Source organism: Triturus cristatus, chromosome 2_1, assembly GCF_964204655.1.
Source record: "Triturus cristatus chromosome 2_1, aTriCri1.1, whole genome shotgun sequence".
Classification (NCBI taxonomy): Eukaryota; Metazoa; Chordata; class Amphibia; order Caudata; family Salamandridae; genus Triturus; species Triturus cristatus.
The window spans coordinates 565,300,536-565,320,362 of record NC_140581.1 but is presented as its reverse complement, the minus strand read 5'-3'; the positions used below and the strand labels follow the sequence as shown (position 1 = coordinate 565,320,362).

Below are 19,827 nucleotides of genomic sequence, written 5' to 3'. Positions count from 1 at the left end.
TTGTCTTCAGGAGTGTTAGTCTAATTAGTTAAATGGAAGAAAACCAAGAGTAGAGCACCCTGAATATATTAGGCTATCAGACAAGAGCCCAAAACTGAAAAACTGGAAACAGTGTAGTCTGTAATGACCAGAACTGAGATGGTCAAGTACTAACAAAACTGTTTTTCTGCTCTGTACAGTTAGGACATTTCTCTGGTGCTAGCATAAAGGAAGAAGAATCTACTGGTAGTTCTCTGTGACGTTTGTTGCTGATTTTCCTGCCAGACAAAGCTGGCAGAAATAGTTACGGAAACCATGGGGCAGATTTACAAAATCCTTGCGTCACTTTTTCCATGTTAAAAGTGAAGCAAGGAGCTTGCACATTTGCCCCCATGTTTCTGCAGTTGGTGGGTGTGGCTGTAATAACGTTAAAGGCTTCACTTTTCCATCTTAATTACCAGCGAAGTTGACAATTGGTGCTCCTAAGTGGGCCTTCATGGTGCTTTCAGTGCATAAACTGGCTGGTACTGACCCTCAGGCCTATTCAGTGTTTAATGTGGTTTTATGGTATTTATATAATGTGCATTACTCCTACGTGGTGCGCTGAGGCACTTGCTCACACAAATAGCACCACTGCATTGTTCACAGAGCCTCCCACGGAAAAGACCACTGTACGTACAGTTGAAATAGGACACTATGTTTGAGATCAGCAGCAAAGATGGCTCCGTCCTCATACCTAAAGAAATCCACATTATGCATTCTCAAACCAAGCGGCAAAACTATGAACTCCCTGCTGAGCAAAATATGAAGTATACAGGAGCAGAAAGTTCAGACGAAAGGAGAAACCATGGTAGCTCCCGAGACCATCCCCCGACTGCTCATCCTGGTAAAGAGTCTGGAACTACAACCCACCATCACCATATGCAGGGATCTCGACTAATATGTGGCAAAGCGTGTAATGTGCAAAGAGATCTGTAAACATGACTGGATACTAGAGGACTCCAAAATAGTCAACGCCACCAGGACCCACATAGCTTTATTTTCTATTACTTGACACCGTATAGTCACATAAGGGAAGCCTGTAACCCAGAGCATCCTGGCATCTGGATTCCTTTCTTATGCTACAACAAGAAGTCCCAAATCCCCAAGAGCGGGCAACTTCCTACTACATTCAGAAGTATGAACGTGCTTTTATGTATTGTATTTTTATATGGAGCGGACATTACCCAAAGGTGTTTACAGAAGAATAATATAAAAGATAAATGAAGATAAAAATGGGGCCTGTAAAATTTGATCAGACACGCCAGCACACTACACGTTCAGAAACTGCACACTGTCTCTTGTCCCCTCATCCAACACAGAGGCCCTGTCTGGACACGCACAACACGAAAACGCCTCCCGCACAGATTTTCTTACAACCACACTCCCCGCACGGTATGGCGCTTAGTGTTTTGTGCCACTTCATAAGTAAGCCAGGTGTAACAAAACAACTTCAACACTGGCTATTTTTTCACAGGATTTCCCACACACTGTGCTCTTCCCAACCCTTGAATTTTGGGTCCTAAAACAATTGCAGGCAAGTAGCAGGAACGTTAACAGAGCAGTAAATACGCTGAACACCGACCAGTAAATTAGACACTTGCATTAAATTTAAAAAAATTAAGAAAAGCTACGCATGTACTGGTTACCTGTAAAATACTGTTTGCAAGTGTCCCCAATTACACAGAAGAGATCATTGTATTACAGATTGACAGCTGCCACGAACATAACTAATCAAGACCTACTTAACCCTTAAACTCACGAAAGAGATCCGAGGGTTGTGGCTAATCTGCAATTAATCACTTCTACCTGAACAGAATGCATAATAGTCACAATCTTTAGTCTAAATCTGTGAGGGAAACATTCAGAGATCCGAGTCCGTTGTGAGAATGAGGCATGCGCGGACTGCTAGCATCACTCGAATAGTTTTATTAATGTATAGTTTTGTTTACCAGTAGCACACAGCAAGTCTTCACGCTACAGAATACATAAACACTGCTCTCGAGCACTTTCACAACACAAAACGTCAGTTTCATAAGCCACGCTCTCGTGAACCACCAGTTACAACTCACCGCTCCTCGGCTGTCTGCCAAACGAAAGCAGCGTGCTATGAAACAGGGGCTTAAGAGGGGGGAGGGGCCGCCACAGTGTCAGCCTACAGCTGCCCTAAAGGCACAATTCCAAGCAGATGCACCACTTGGGCTCACGTGAAAAAATTCAATAAATTGCGGAAGGAAGAGGGGTAGCTTTACAGATAGATGTATAGATAACAGGTGGATCCATTCATAACTGACAAATTGGCCGATGTCAGCGTTTGACACGTTAGTCCGCCATGACGTTTACTGCTAGGGGCATGTTGCACTCTGGGACTTGTAGTTTTACTTTTCACATTGTATTCTGTTATAATACACGGAAAAGTATGTAGCTGATCATCTGTAATAAATTCTTACAGTTGACTTTTGACTTCACAATGCTTGCTGTCAGAGGCATAACTATAGCTGCAGTTTAAACATGGAAATAGTCATGCCACCTGGACATTGAGTCGAAAAATATCAACATAAAGCAGTGCTAAAGTTAGATAAATTGCTTAGTTCGATACTAACATTAGCTTTCTGAGTGATCCAGCTGAAATCTCAACATCGACCTACCACTTGAATCAGTGTATTATACCCCAAACTTCTATCTGTTTTTCCTTTCCAGATCACCCTGAAGTGGAACACAAGCAAGGCAGTGTTGTGTTGGGAGATGGGCCATCCCAACTGCACAAGCATTATGATATGAGGCAGGGTCGGATTGGGATCACAGTTCGGCCCGGGCACTCCTAAAAAAGTGGCCCACATTCCTGGATCACGCCCATTCACGAAATAGCATTTGGCTAGTCTCATCGGGCTCATTTTTAGAGAAATGTTTGATAAATTATGTATTTTAAAGGTCATAGAGACACAAACATTGGTGAAAACTAGAAGCGCTACAGTTTGGCGGGGCGGGCAAAGTGACTTAAAGTGGCCCAAAGGACACAACTCCTGATATGGCTATGTTTGCCACCTGACCGTTTTCGTATAACCAGCATTATCAGTATTTTAATGCCCTTGCCGCTACGAAAATGAAGAAAAACACCTAAAGCTGGTATTTTCTTCCCTGATCGATATGTACTTTAAAGTTTGAACAGTAAATGTAAGGTGAAAGCAGTTTAAAACGTGGTCTACGCTTCTTTAATGATCCGTGACTGATAGTTAAAACTAAACAAAGGAAGAAAAGCCATGATAAGAAGGACTACAGACTTTTTTTTATTATTGAATGAAGAATCCTCGCTCATTATTAAGTTCCAGCCTTTGCAGACTCTTAAAAAATGAGCAAACTGAAGGTTATGTTTTTTATTGTAGTTTTATATCGCTTAAATTCGGCCAAAGGGCGCAATTATACGAGCACCAGTTACATTACAGAAGATCAAATACATTTTTATTTTAAGCCTTGCGCAATTAAGTCATTTGCCCAGAATCACAGGATGTTGAGGTGAGGCTTGGACTCAAACCTGTTTCCATAGTTCCACATTTGGCAGCTCTAACTCCAACATTACATTATCTGAATTTTCAGCTCTGGAAAAGGTGCTTCACAGCGAGGTTTATGCAAACATACACCCCAGCCCACCACCCCCACCACCAAGGCCAGAAAGACACTGTAGCCGAGGTGCCAACGATAGGCCCTCAGCAAGGCCATTCACTTACTCATCCCAGCTCAGCCAACTGTAGCCTCAGGGTGATGGCCTGGCAGGGGCGGGGTCAAGAAAAGCACAGAGCTGCTGCTGCTCCAGGGGAGCTGAGGTGATAATGGCCCACAGCAGGGGAGTGGGACATTGCTTCAGGGCACATGCGCAGGCCCCACAGGAGGCCAAGATAATGTCTGCAGCAGACAGACAGAACAATATTGGCCTAGCGACGCTGCTGAAAGCAACCCCCTTGGAGCCTCCTTGCTCATGATGCTCCCCTCCCTGTCCCCACCCCTACCCCTACAGTGGCCTGCTGGGGAAGACAATAAGACGCTGTGGGCCATTTGAGAAAAAACGGCCCATTGGTGACCCTCAGGCACCGGTCCATCGGCCAATGCCCGACTGCCCGCTTTCCCAATCCGATGCTGATAAGTGGTCTTAGTGGTAGAGGCCGTTACGTGATGCAGGCAGTTAATTAATACACTTAAGGCCCCGACCTTGCGGCTTATTAGTACACCTGTGTTACATGTAGTCATTGCTGCGGTTCCTTTCGCTTACACCAGTCCTAGCTGGGCCTGTTGCGCTATTGCTACTTAGACGGAACAATTGGTGACAATAGGGCTTTGAAGGAGGCGGCCGACCAACGGGAGGCCTGCCTGCCCCGGGGATTTTTGGGCCGGTGGTGCAGCCCGGAGCCCAATTTGGCTTGTTGGGCTACTTTTGTGCTTGTTTGGCTACATTTGGGCTGGGGGGATATGTATGCAGCCATTTTAGGTCACCAGCCACCATTTCAGTGGGGTGACACGGCAGCCGGCCTGGGGGTTTAGTCAGGGTGAGGAAATTTTGTGCACAGCCTCCTCAGGGCTGGGTAAAAACTGCAGGAAGCAGAACGCGATGCCTTTTGCTGCCCTCTCCAGCGCTGAGACCCCCTCGCTTTCGAGGTGACTTGCACCTCTGTTCAGGTAGGGCCTTAAGTCCTCCTCTGTAAGCCACACCTCCTCTATAGCAACCGGTATGGATGGGGAGGGGGGGTTAATTCCAAAGGCAGCAGCCCTTCTCATGTACACTTGTCTTTTACCCCGCATTTAGACAGCGCTTGGCATACACAGAGAATTTTCAGGGATGTGCCTGTTAACATGGACATCCCATCCTGTCCGGGTGCCATGGAAAGGTAATTTTCAGGGATTTCCATGTTACATGGACATCCCATCCTGTCCGGTGCCATTGTGAAGCTTTGACCAGCTGTCCACATTGTCATATTCAGGTCTGTAACTGTGTTATCCTTGCTTACACTTGGTGGGAGGATGGGCCCGGCCGGGGCTGGTGGAGCGGGGGGGATTCCTGCCGTGCCTGGAGGCGGGCAGGGGAGGAGCGTGTGGGCGAGGAGGGGGAGGCGTCGGAGCGGGGCTCTGGGGTGGAGAAGGGTTTGGGGAGTGGGGGGTTGGGGTCGGGTTTCGGGGTGCCGGACGCGGTCCGGGGGGACTCTTCGGGGGTGGGGGGGGGGCAGTCATCAGTCGTTTCGCGGACTTGGGGCGGAGAGCGGTGGGGCCCTGGTGGGGCTACCCAAGGGTGACAGGGACAGACAGGGAGAATAACCCCGGCATGTCGGACTCCTCGTTTTCTTTGCAGGGGGAGCAGGCGCAGCACTCGGGTGAGTTACATGCGGCTCCACCCACCGAGCGGATGGGCGGGCTCTGCCTCGTGCGGGCGGCCTGCCCCAGCGAGGGACCTACTAGACGGAATACGGCCCAGTGGGTCGCTGCGGCCTCTGGGGGCACGGGGGTCCAGAACAACAGCAGGATACAACGGATGGGCTTGCGGTACCGCTGCGGGAGTGTGGAGTAGTAGGGGGATTGATCCGCTATGTCTGGATGCAAATATTGCCATAACTGATGGCAATGCCCTTCCCTGAGCCATAATGTGTTATTGTGAACTGGGGATCCCGGGCTGGAGTCCGTGGAGGACGGCCCATTGCTGTGGGGATCACGGGCTGGAGCCCACGGAGGGCGGCCCATTGCTGTAGGATCACGGACTGGAGTCCATGGTGGACGGCCCATTGCGCTGGGATCACGGGCTGGAGTCCACGGAGGACGGCCCATTGCTGTGGGATCACGGGATGGAGTATGTGGGGGAGAGCGTACGGACCCTGGCTATTGGGTTGCAGGGAAGGGGGGTCACTAATGTGGTGTCTAGTTTTCCAGAAGGTCAGGACAGATGGCGTGCAGTGGCGGATGGAGTGCCGGCCTCCCCCACCTTCACCACTGGTTAGGCGGCGCGCTTCAGCAGGACGCCGACCTTGGCGCCAGGTAAGGCACTGGTGTACACGCGGGGGGGGGGCGGTGGCACGCCACGCGAAGGGGAGGGGCCCTGTGGGCTTTGGTAAGGTGCGCTTCGACGAGGTGCTTATGGGGGGGGGGACGCCGAAGAGGAGTGGGAGCTGGCCAAGCAGCCGGGGGTGGCCATGGCATTGCGGATTGGTGGGCTGCCTTCATTGATATACGGAGGGGTATGCTGTGCAATATCCGGACGGGCCCGCCCCGTGTTGAAATTCATGGACGTGGTCCGAAGAGCCTCGGTAGAGTGCGGGGAGGCAAGTGGTCACGCTATGATGATGGAGTTGCTAGGCGCGGGTGGCTTGGGACCCGGTAGCTGAGTGGGGGGATAGGCACCCCAATCTTTACCTCTGAGACCAAGCTGGCAAGCTCCCAGGGAGCACAGGGGGACGCTTCCTACTTCTGCAACCAGTAAAGGCTGGGGAAGTGAGGATGTCTTTGAAGGAACTACCTACACGGTTATAAATTTATAACATATGTATGCATACTTTTAGGCGCCTCATAGGAGCCTCTGTCCGACACCACTGTGCTGGGCGACCTATACGAGCGACCATGGAGAGGGTACAGTGGCAGTTCACATGCCGCTGGTATGGCGCCTCATTTCAAAACCACCCCACACGCGGGGGTGGGGGTACACGGCGGATGGCACTGGGAGCATGTTGGGACTCCACTGAAGGCGCGTGGGCCAGACAGTACGGCTAGTTTATGCATGGTGGATCGTAGTGCTCTGGCAGTCACCCTTGGTGCGCCGCGATGGGACAGGCTTTATCGGGGGCAGCGGTCCAAACAGGGCCCGCAGCATACCGCCGGGGGCGGGAGTGGCAGCAGGGCTCTGGGGTATCTGGGAAAGGCTATTCCGCACACGCATCGGGGCCTTGGGGAATATTTGCGGGCTTCTTCTCCACGGACCGTGGACGCAGGGCTCTTGCGGGGGCCTGAGGAAGGTTCCGGCTCGATTACGACAGTCCCGGGCCGCTGGGGGGGGGGCTGATGACTTGCAACTGGAAATGGCTACGACACACGGGGACGTGGTGCGAGCAGCTGGGAACCAGGAACCCCGGGACGGGCGCATGGTGGACCCGTTTTGCGGGTGCCCCTTGGCTAACTGCTCATTTATACACTTGGGGGGGCACCACAGGCCGACGCGGGCATTACAGGTTGGGCCCACTCCTCCCCTGGCAAGGAGGGCATTCAGTGGGTGGTTCCGTCTTTATAGACAAAACTACAGCGGGGAGGTGCTTTATCCTGTGCACTACTTGAGTGTTCTCGCTAGCTTCCGGTGGGTTTGTCATGGCGCACTGTACACAGATGGTCACACATTGCCTGGATGACTTTTCCTGGGGTGCCGGCCCGGTTCTGCAGACTGTCGGTAGCAACTGACAAGTTTTTAGAGCCACCGGGTCACCTGAAGTGCACTTGGCAGCAGAGTTAACACAAGGTCCTAGTGCAGTTTTGTCACTTTATTGATATGGAATTGGTGGTGGGGGCGATACAAGCCCGCTTGCGGATAGACAAGTAACTGCACATGCTGATGTTATTCGATGGGTCGCTGGCCACACTGGAGGTGACAGTTGGGATGGTGTATAGTAGTACGGTTTCTGTTGGGATGCCACAATTTTAGCTGTAGGGTGGGGGCAGATTTTCAGTAGAGGGTGACGAGGGCAGGTGTGTCAATGCTCCATCCTTACGTGCTCTTGTCGGCTGGAACTAAGAGGGGATTTGCGCAGGTGGCGCACATTTCTTGGGATTGTCAACGGCATTACCATGGCGACGCCGGAGGATGGAGAAGATCACAATCTCTGCAGCCGCGGCTGGGGAGGGAGGCTTTGGGTTTTACAGGCGCCCGCAACCTTGGAAGAACGGGAAGAGGGGTTTTTTGCCTTTATGGAACTCGTTACACTGGTGATGGCCGTGGCAGTATGGGCCAGGAAATTGGTGCTCGGGAAAGCGATCTCCAGTAGTGGACACCATGTCAGTAATACAGGGGTAAACAGACCATCAACTTGGGAGGCCCGGGTGCGGAGGTTGCGGGGGTTTGTGCGGCGAGGTTTGGACCATGGTATCCGGTTTCGGGCAAGGCATGGGCCGGGAGTGGGCTCGTACACAGCGGACGTTTGGTTTCTCTCTATGTGGTGGAGGTTGCATATGCTAGTCACGGAAGTGGACAAGGGTAGGACGCCAGTCCCTGCGGGGATGTGGTACGTCGGAGACAAAGGGTTATACGGTTAGTGTTGGGGTCACTGGCCGCGGCCACACAGAGGCCATCAGAGCAGGTTGGCAGGGACTTCATGAGGGGGGCCCAAGGCGATGAGCAGGGCAAAGGAAAGGGAGGAGCAGGTGGGGCAGTTTATGTTGTCCATGAGTGGCAACGGTTGGTCTACTGTATTTATGGCAGGTATGCTGTCGGGCATAACCTTCATGGGCAAATTATGTGGGAGTTAGGTGCCTTCGACGGGAAAATGGTGCAGTTGCGTAAGGACGGTTGGGCGCGTGAAAGGGGAGGCGGGCCCCAGGCATTTGTCTGTCGGGCTGCTGGCCGGCTGTAGTGGGTCCTGCGGCAGATTATGCCGGGTTGCAGAGGAAGGGGTGTCGCCAGTCACGTTGCGGTCTGGGATGCACTTGTGGGTATTTCAGGTTTCAGAATGGCTGGGTGGAAAGGGGGGGGAGGTTGCCCTGAGGGACGGGGGTGGGAGCGCGGCTCGCACAAGCAAAAACAGGCTCTTCGCCATGTTGGGCCTCATTCCTTTTCGTGTTGGGGCGAATATAGACGCCGCAAATTGGGGCAAAACGGATGGTATGGGCAGTATAAAGGGCGATGCATGCCTTTAAAAAAAAAAAATATGTGTTTGGTGGGTTGACTTTATTCGTGCAGGACGTGGGAAGTCAGACTGCGTTATAACATACATTCAGCTGCGGGGCTCCGGGTAAGGGGTAACATAGTGCTCATTTCTGGGTCTCATATATGTGTCTTTTCAGGTGCGGTAGCAGGGCCTGCCGGGGTGGCCTCCTCCATGTGGATCGTGGGACATTCCTTTGTCATATGGGCAGAGAGTTATGAATTTTGAAGGGAAAGGTTTGGATTTGGGTTTAGTTTCATGGTGGTTTTCATTGTTCCTGGCACGGTATGGGGGTATGGAAGTGGCACGAATTGTTTCATACGTACACAGAATGATTCAGGGTGATATTCGTCCCGATGTTTGCTTATTCAGCTGGGGGGACATGACCTGGGTCAGTGTAAGGCTTAGCACTGTGAATGGAAGGCAGACGGACCTTCTGGGGGTCAGGCAGCAGGGGTCAGATCGTGCAGAATATGGACGGAATTCACTTCACAAAGGCACCAGAGGGGGGTAGAGCAGCCAGCAGCACTAGATAAGGCCAGGAGGTGGTTCAACGGGCCTTGGTGACGAGGGGGCACAGGGAGAGTAGAATTTCCGGTGCTTAAGTATTCTGCGGTTCATTTCATCGGAAAGATGGGGGCACACTGGTCACGCTTCTGGACTGGAGTTAGACGGCAAACAAATCCAGGAGGTTGGATGGGGCATATAAAATAAAATGTAAATAAATAAATAAATTTAAAAAAAAAAAAGGGTCCCTAGTTGGGGGGTCAGAAAAGTCTGGGGGCCAGAATTTTCTGAGTGGCGTTCTCCTTAGTAATAGTTGGTAGATCTGTTCACAGTTTAAGTTGATTGGTTGGAAAATGTCACTCGCAGGAAGGGGAAGTAACACAGGAAGGTTACATAGATAGTTATTTTAGGAAATGATAAGACGTTACATGTTTAATGAGTCAGCAGGGAAGACAGAGTTGGGGGTTTATAAATGGTTGCAAATGGGGAAACTTTAGGGGTGGGGGGTAAGGCAGGAAGAAAATATTTAGTGAGGTTTAGTTTTGTATGGCACAAGCCAAGGATATTTGTTGTAAGGTGCACCTGTCTTCAATAAAGCTGCCTTTTTCACACTTAACAAGCTGGTTGTGGTCTGTGCTGCACCCCCTTTGGCCCAAGGAGTGGTGTGACAGTCCCCTACGAATGCTACCCACATGGTCTGCACCCGAAGCAGTGCCGCTCGAAAACCCCGCCACTCTGTTGTCGAGGAGGGCGGCCTCACCTCTACTCACTGTGCAGGTTGCGGAGTGCTCCTGTTGTATACCTGGCTGTTCGGCGCTCAGAGCTTTTCACTCACAGTGCCACTAAAGTGCCTCTGATTCTCATTGATCATAGCCCTCTCTGTTTGCCGCTGATCGCTAGAGGCCTCCTGCATGCCCCTGGACATCGCATCAGAGGAGAAATGACTTCTCGGAGTCAGCTCGGTAAGCTGCCTCGACTCGCTCTGCACGATTGCATGGCAAAACCAAGTCTTCGAACCTGCGGTGTCTCTGCAAAAATAATCACCCGCTGGGTTTTGACTTTGTACTACCTGCATTGGTGCCCTGAACTTTAATTTGCCCAGCTGAGAGGCGCCACACGGTTGTCCAGTTGTTTTGCATCCCATGCGCCCTGTTGGCGCACCATATGCTGACTTTGTAAAGTACATTAACAGATCCACTCCTACCCCAACACCAGTCCACAATGGCATCAGTACCGGCCCTTGAACCATTCATAGTGGATGGCCCTCCATCTGCACAGGCAGCAAAATAGAAGGACTGCGTTGAACACTGAGAAACTTACTTTGCAGCTGTGGTGTTAGACAATGTCAGACGACGTCCCATACTCTTGCACCTAGGGGGTGCTGCCATTCACAAGCTTGGAAAGTCACATACACTATTCTAAAACAGGCATAAAGCTATTCGCCAACCCTAATTATGAGCATTTCTTGTTGAGTCAAGCTCGACAACAGCCAAAAGAATCTGTAGACACATTCTACGTTTGGCTAAAAGATCTAGCCAGCACCTGTACACTACCGGATGCTGATGACGAGATCAGGGCCCAATTTATTCAGGGTTGCCTATCTGCAAAACTGAGGGAAAACATCCTTCAGGTCCCAGGAATGACCATGGCTAACATGCTCTTGATGGTACGCTCAAAAGAAACCCTCCAAGATACATGCCGCACATCAGCCCTGCAGCGCCATGTGAAAACTGAACCTGTCAATGTGTTCATGACAAGAGGTGTTTAAAAGAAGAAAACTAGTCCTAAGTCAACCACTACCCCAAAAACGTGTGACTGGTATGGCGGGCCATACACTTATCAAGGACTCTGCCCAGGACAAGGAAAGAAATGTTCAGCATGCAACAATCTCAGTCATTTCTCAAAAGTCTGTTGGTTCTCTGCTTCACAAAAAGTACAAAGACCCAAGTTGGTAAATGTCATGAAGAGCACAGAGGTCTCGTATGATGATGATGTGGAAGGCGTGATGCATGTCATACAAGCCATGCAACCGGAAGAACATCATAGGAGGCGAATCCCTAAATGCACAATCCTCCTTGCAGTACATCAAGTACTGGCCCTGATCGACACAGGTGCATCCATTAACATTTTGACGCAATCTATTCTGCAAGCCCCACCCCTGCAGCTGGTTCTGCACTCCACCACTATAGAGGTATTCGCTTTTGGTTTGTCAATGCCACCTCTGGTTGCAGGTGTGTTCATAACTGAAATTTCTCATGAGACCCACACTTCACGAGCAAAAGTGTATGTTACTGAAGAAGGCTCCAACATGCTGCTGAGCTATCAGATGGTAGAACGTCTCCAGTTAGTCTGGGTTGCATTCAGTGTCCACCTAGGAGGTGTGGACGATCTGCTCATCAAGTTTGCACAGCTATTTGAAGGTACTGGTGGTCTGAAGGACCGGTTAGTACACCTTTTATTGATGACTCAATTCAACCAGTGACGCTTAGATATCGATGGGTGGCTCTCCATCTCTGCCCAAAAGTGGAAGATGAACTCCGGAAGCTGGAACAGGCTGGCGTTTTGTAAAGGGAAAAAGGTGCGACCCCGTGAGTCTGCCCGATCGCATTTGCCACAAAACCCAAGCAACCTGGAGAGGTTTCTCATATGTGTGGATATGCGACTACCCAACATGACCATCCGGCGGCAAAGGCATCTAACACCCTGTGTTCATTACATTGTGGCAGAAGTAAGCAGGTCGCAATGGTTTTCCAAAATGGATCTCTGAGCTGGATGTCACCAGCTCATTCTCGCACCGGAGTCGAGAGCTATCACAAAGTTCTCCACCCATGTGGGGTTGAGAAGGTACAAGCGCCTCAGCTTTGGAGTGTCCAGCGTGTTTGAATTGTTTCAGGACACAATCAGAGGGGTGTTGGCATGACTGGATGGAGTTATCAATGTTAGTGATGACATCCTAGTGCACATGCACACCTTGGACAAACACCTAAACAGACTGCGAGTGACATTCTGGAGACTATCGAACAGTGGACTCACCCTACAGAGTGAAAAGTCTGCTTTTCTTCAGAAATAAACATCCTTCTTTTGCTATGGTTTTTCTGAGAATGGCATCATGCCAGACCTGGCTAAGGTCCAGGACATTCTATATGCCCAGTACCCATGAGCATTACAGAATTTGACCACCCTCACTGCCCTCCTTCGAGAATTGACAGAGGCAAACTCTGAGGAAGCAACTAAACAAGTCCTCTCTGAACACACCACTCAGGCTTAATTTGATCCCTGCCATGACTCTGAGCTCTCAGTGGATGCCAGCCCCATGGGCCTCAAGGCAGTCCTGTCCTAAAAGCAAGTAAATGGTGAATGGGCTCCCGTGGCATATGCCATTCGGGCACTGACAGACACAGAACAATGATACTCCCACATAGAGAAAGAAGCAATAAGGATTCTGTTGTAAATTTGCCTCACTTCTTCTGAAATGACACAGTTCACAGGAAAATTAGAGGTAGAAGTATGGTTTCATTAGATGTAGGTCATGGGAGAAACATCCCAGCCATCTTCATTAGCCAGGCACCAGTTACATATCGAAGCATCACATTCTTATTGGAATATTCTCCACATAGAGGTTGCAGTGGGATGTGACATAGTCACACTCCACTTTGGCTCATGTCAGTACCAAGTTACCACACACCTTCCTCTCTTATAATTATCATAATGCTCAGTTTATACCTGAGTATCTACAAGAACATAAATATAATAAAATACAAAGTTATATAGGAATACAAATTGACCTGACTTATAAAATGCAGCTACAAAACATCTGTCAGAAAATTATAAAATGTAATAACATTTTGCACTGTTTCCTCCATTTCTTTCATAATCCTCCAAGTACTTGGGAATCTTCACCTTTCTCAAACTTCGTCTTACTACCAAGTTTCCATTCTCTTCATTTTTTTCTCTTCTCCATTCTCATTATTATCTCTTTCTTCCACCTTTCCTTTCACCCCATATTTCACTTAAACTACACTGTTAAGGTTCTATACCCTAGTAGCAGCTGTCGTAATCGCATTATTAAAAGGTTTTATCACCTGTATAGGATCTGAGCTCCTCCTGATGTTTCCCGGCATCCTGATTCTCATCCAATCCCCAACATTCACCTCTGTGACTTTGCCTCTCTTCCTTTCATCATACCATTTTTTCCTCTCTTTCATTTTCTTTTCCTCCCTATCTTGAATAGTCATACTTTCCTCTCTCTTCTCACATTTTAAATTCACCCAAGAAGGTAACATTACACTGGTTGGTCTTCTTTTCCTGAAGAGCTCAAATGGGGATTTACCAGTCAACGAATGTGAGGTCAAACGATTCAACTTTCCTACATACTTCTTCCCTCCATTCCTCAGCATTATCCTTAGCCATCCTTATGGTTTACTTCAACACCCTGTTAAAGCGTTCCATTACGCTATTTGCCTCTGGGTGATATAAAGTGCATTCATTGTGTTTAATTCTTTTCTCAACAAGAAACTCCTCCATATCATTGGAAACCAACTGTACTCCATTGTCAGTTAACAAAACCCCATAGAGCCCTTCCCCACTAAGGAGTTCTTTGAGAAATGCCACCACATGGCTGGTTATTTATTACTCCTTGAGTAAACGTTATTTCTGGCCACCTTGAAAATACGTCTATTATCACAATGAAATGACATAAGTGGGCCCTACTTTTGAATGAATGCGACCTAAAATGTCCAGGGTGACTTCCTCCCATGGATCTTTTGGCAACTGCCTCTTGACCATGGATTGAGCCCTAGGTTTCAAAATGTTATCACTCATCATACATTGAATACACTCATGAACAAATCTTTCTGCACCAATGTCTATCCCTGGCCACCAATAAACAGAACTTAGTCTCTCCTTTGTCTTGGCTATACCCAGGTGCCCTTTATGTGGTTGTTATAAGAGAGATTTCCTTAGGATAATCGGTGACACCAATCTTGTTCCTCGAAATAATAATCAATTTTTTTCTGATAATTCTTCCTTTCCATTCCAGAACTTCTGACTCTCCTTGCCATCACACCCCTTCTTACTCAATCCAAACTTTAAGTGCTCAAAAACGTCTTTGATAACTCCATTCTCACAAGAAGCTTTTCTCCACTCCTCTTCTGAAATTGCCACACCGTCAATGGCACAAACACACTCTTCTTCATCTACATCATCTTCTTCACCCCCAATTTCATTTTCGTCTGACACTAATCTGGATAACGTGTCAGCAACAACATTTCTTGCTCCCGAAATTTACTCGACCACAAAATTATATTATTGCAGTGCCACTACCCACTTAGTGATTCTTCATGACACTGCATCAAAGCCTTTGTTCTACAAAATCTCTCTCAGAGGCTTTTGATCGGTCTTGATTTTAAATAAACCCCATAAAAACATTCTAATTTTCCTTATCATCCAGTATATTGCTAAGAATTCCCTCTCAATAGCGGAATACCTAGTTTCCGGTCCCTTCAAACTTCTAGATGCAAACATGATAGTTTTAGTATTGGATCAGTCACCTTGCAATTAAACTGCTCCCAACCCATTGATGCTTGCATCTGTAACCAAGGTAGATTCCATGTTGGGGTAAAAACTTCATAAAGTAGGATCTCCAGCAAGTTCTTGTTTTATTACCCTGAACCCATTTTCACAGTCATGGTCCCAAACGAAGTCTGCCCCTTTCTTTAACAAATTCCTCATCATAGTACTCTTCTGGCAAAATTGGATATGAACTTACAATAATATTCGTCCATCCCTAAAAACATGAGTAATTCCTCTAGAGGAGAAGACAGCCCATTTATTGTACTGACCAAAATTGTTTTATGTTTTGTGCCACTACTAAATATCTCGTGTCCTAAATACTCTATATGTTACTGCCTAAATTAGCATTTTCCCCTCTTTAAGGTTAAGTTGACTGCTTCCAACCCTTTAAGTACTGTCATCACTCTCTCATCATGCATGCTTACATTGGAGCCATAAATAAATATATTGCCCTAATATATATTGACTCCCTCTGACCCTTTTAAAAGTTTCTCCATAGCTCTCTGGAAAACAGAGGCTGCTGACACCAAACCAAATATCATTCTTTTGTACCTAAATGTCCCAAATGGTGTTATAAATGCCGTAACATCTTCTGATCCTTCATCTAGTTCTTTCTGGTGATATGCCGGTTTTACGTCAATTGAAGAAAACATTTCAGCACCCTTCAACAATGTTAACATGTCTGTTATGTTAGGAACAGGGTACGTATCTACTACCACTCCTTTGTTCAACTCCTGTACGTTCACACACAACCTCACCTCTCCACTTCTCTTTTAGATACAACAACTATGGGCCAACTATTCAGTTCTTTCCACTTCTTTTATCACTGCCTCCTTTTGTAATATTTCTAGTTCCAGTCGCATATCTATTTTCACCGCAAATGGTACATTGCATACCTTAGCACATACTGGTTGTACACCATCCTTCAATTTGATAGTGTGAGTGCACCTTTTAAGGCATCCGAATTCAGGTCTAAGTCCTGATGGGAACTCTTCTTAAAGAACCTAAGCAAAATCATCAAAGAGTAAGCCATCCCTTTCTTGTGTTACCACCTGAACAACATCCTTCACAATTATAGGTGGATCACTGTTAGAAGTATGACTCTTAGATCTCTTTGATTAAACCGGCTCCAGAAGCTATCACCTTTTCCTGAGATATAAATCTTGCCAACAACAAATCTTTTCTTATATTCAATCATCCCCATGAAATAACCTTTACATTTTATAGGCTCCCCTCCGTATGCAAAATGTTTGATATCTGGTTTCATCAATTTCACACTTCCCACTAGATGCTGGTTAAAAAACGCATTGGATACCAACGTTATGTTAGCTCCTGAGTCAAAGAGCACCTTCGTCTGTTTCCCATCCAAAAGAATATCATCAATAGGACATTTTTGGGCTCCACTTCTAACTTGTAACCACTTGTAAGACTATCTGCCCACACTTATGTCAGAATCATTGTCATTATCAACAAACACTTCTTTTACCTTAACATTGTTTTTACCACTTTTGTTCTTACATTCACTCCAGTAGTGACCTTTCTTGCCACAACCCTTGCACAGTGCTTTCAATGTCGGACATTCTTTATGAAAAGCTAAGTGGTTTTCCATGAATCCTTATTTTTCTTTCTAACATCTTAGTTTTTATCTCTGCCTCCTTTCTGATCTACAGACCATCCTTGTTTGTTTATTATCACATTAACGTCTAGCATCGTGTCTTTTTAAATCACCTCCACACATTTCAAAGAGTGCTCTTTTTTTTAGCTACTATCAAAACCTCTTCTAAAGTGGGATCATCTTTCTGCCAAAGTTCCTTCCTGACTTTTTCAATGCTGCATCCCAGTATGAACTGGCCCCTTATCCTTTCAAACGTGGCGCCCAAAAATGTACACAATGATGCCAATTTTCTTAAATCTGTGATCTAATTCTCTAAAGATTCACCTTCTTTCTGCACCCTCCTGCCAAAGTGATATCCCTCTATAATGGTACTAACTTTGGGAATTAGTGATTGTACAACTTTCTTATGCATAACTTACCATGCTGCATCACTATCAGTAACAGCTGGACGATGATCGAACACATCCTGCCCCTCGGGAAACAAACACTGCAATGAAAGAGCTGTTTTACGTTCAGAGCTCAATAAAGCTCCTCAAACTGTGGTGTATCGCTCAAATACCTTCCTTCACTTCTTCCATTTTACTGTTGGTTTCCTTAGCAAGGACAGGAAAAATGGTTGTGCGGTCACAACTCTACAATAATGCTAGATAGCACTAGGTTTACGTTTATGGCTCTTATTACTCCGCCACCTTCTTTTAAGTGAGGCATGCTTACCACCGTGGGTGTCTAATGCAAGCATAATGTTATGCCTAAACTAGCTACACAAGTGTCTCTAGCCAGAATGTCCCAAACACAAAAAATAACCACATCTTAATTTGTTTTTTTTTCTTTACTTACAAAACCTACAAGACGCTTTATAGTTGCCCAAGCCAAATGTCAGGTTGCCTATGATTACCAAAGCCTGCCTGTCAATGAACATTAGTGTGGAGACAGCGTAATTAAAGCAAAAGCAATTCTATCGCTGGACTTGACCATTTAAAATAGCTTTTAATATTATAGGGCGTGCCTGCTGCCAAGACTTCAGAAGTAACAGTGCAGGTGTCCAAACTCTGCTCCTCAAAAAACACCTCCAGGAATGCAACTGAAGATGCTCTAGACCCAGGCATGATGATGTGGAAGCTGAAAAGAGTTGCAGAAAAAACTCAAAAAGGTAGAAGACCAAAATAAAACAGTATGCGGTTGCATAGTGGTCTGCGCTCTGGTAGTAGTACACCAATCACTGTATGTTAAGTACAAACACAAGTTCTATCTTCAACGCTGACCACCAATGTTAGAAATGGGGGTCTCTTCTTGGACTGGGTGCAAGCCACTGCCAACTAGAGACCCCCATGTCTAATATAGACTAATGCAGTAAAGGTGTGCCTGTCACCGAGATCATCGTGCTTCTAATGCAATTCGATATTGATTTGTCCCAACTATTTAAAAGAGCTGTTCCAATGTTAAAATGCGTACTTTTCTAAAATGCATAAGGCTTGTTTCTAATGCACACGCACACAGAGCATGCAGGTTCAGCAGTGATTGTAGCAGGAGGTTGCGCTTGATTGTTAGGCGCATGCGCACAAAGTTTCGCACCTCCCTCATGCTTGATCACCTCCATCGTGCTCGACCGCCTGCTGCACTCGCTCTGCTCTACTCACAATTGAGAGCTCGCAATGCTTCACACCTCCCTGACCATGAGCCAGACACATGTGGCTCCATTCTCCAACAAAATGGCGGTAAGCGTTAAACCACGCAATACAGTAAACATGCCTCTCAAATGATGCCTGTGTGCAGAAGGATCATGCAGCTGTGCAAGCAAATCTGCGTAGCTGCTTTTGGGGAATATTTGACAACACTTGACTCTTGCCCTCTTTTTCAGAGCACCAAGGCAGATGTCTTCTCCTCCTTGACTGTAATTTCTGGTATCCACCTCTTGAAGAGTTTCCCTCATCACCAGTGTTGTAAAGTTGCTTCACTTGTTCTTAAATTACACAGGCACATTAGAGGTAGAAGTATGGTTTAATTAGATGTAGGTCACAGGAGAAACATCCCAGCCATCTTTATTAGCCAGGCACCAGTTACAATTAAAAGCATCATGTTCTTATTGGAATATTCTCCACATAGAGTTTCCAGTGGAATGTGACAGTCACATTCCACTTTTGCTCATGTCAGTACTAAGTTACCACAGATTCATTGAGAGGTGTCAACATTTTCATATCTATCTCTAGGGCCACCGTTTCGTAGTTCACACAGACCACAAGGAATATAGCACGTTACAACGCATGCAATTACCACGCAGTAGGTAACAATGTTGTTGTTACAACGACTGCATTGTTACCAGGTGTGGCATTACATCACAAGTCGTTTCAACGACTTGCGCTAGGTGGCGCGCTGGACTTCGGAATAGTATAAATTACTATTCCTACTCCAGTTAGCGCAACAGCAGGGAAGGTGTTGAATTTAATATCCAACACATTCCCTGGTGTTGCACACCACCTAGCACAATTTGTTGAAACGTCTTGCGATGTAATGCCACGTGTGGTAACAAGGCGGTCGCTGTCACAACAGCGTTGTTACCTACCTGTGTGGTATTGACAGCGTTGTAAACGCTGTTTCCCACCACAAGCCACTGATACCTTTGTTCACTGGGTCATCCTCAAAACTACCACAAGGAACTGAAAAGTTTATTCCTCAACTGCAGGAGTATTGTTTCTCTGTTGTGTGTAGGCCGGGGACCCAGAATTCCAATGACTATTTGTACAGGCATGCGAGATCAGCCACAGCCTAAGAAGAGTCTGATGCAGATGATGTAGAGGAATACATCCAGTTTGTTTTCGAGAGGTCCAGGCCCCTGCCCATTTTTCTATGGCAGATCGTTGAAGATACTAAAGTGATTGAATGTCTTAAGCTAGGAATATCGGCTGCAGCCTCAGATAACTGGAACAGGCTACCCCACAATGTGTCGCACCGCACTGAGGAAGCACAGCTAACACTTGTATCACTGTACAATGTTCATCATGAACTTGCTATCTTGCCATACGGGTGCCTGTTGAGGGGTCCCCGTCTGGTGATACCTGCACAACTACAACACCAGGTAGTAGATCTGGCTCATATTACCCACCAAGAGGTCGTCAAAACAAAATCTGGGCGCCCGGTAAAAGTCTCGCTCCCAGGGCTTGATGACAGGTTTGAACAACAATGCCCATTGTGTCAAGCTGCAGACCCTGCCGAGCCACAGGAGCCTTTGATCATGGAGGCCAG

General features: G+C 47.2%; 1 protein-coding gene across 4 annotated transcripts in view; it reads right to left on the bottom strand.

The window, feature by feature from the left end:
- POLR3G (RNA polymerase III subunit G) overlaps nucleotides 1–2,156 on the bottom strand; it is a 282,487-nt gene extending 280,331 nt beyond the window's left edge. For 2 of the 4 annotated variants that reach the window (XM_085632457.1, XM_085632458.1), the window contains exon 1: nucleotides 1,971–2,090. In XM_085632457.1, the coding sequence (XP_085488583.1) occupies nucleotides 1,971–2,054 (84 nt within the window). In that variant the 5' untranslated portion in view covers nucleotides 2,055–2,090. Of the gene's footprint in view, nucleotides 1–1,667; nucleotides 1,714–1,970 lie in introns of those variants that run through there. The other 2 variants (XM_085632459.1, XM_085632460.1) reach the window with 2 other exon arrangements.
- Between the last annotated feature and the right edge of the window lie 17,671 nt (nucleotides 2,157–19,827).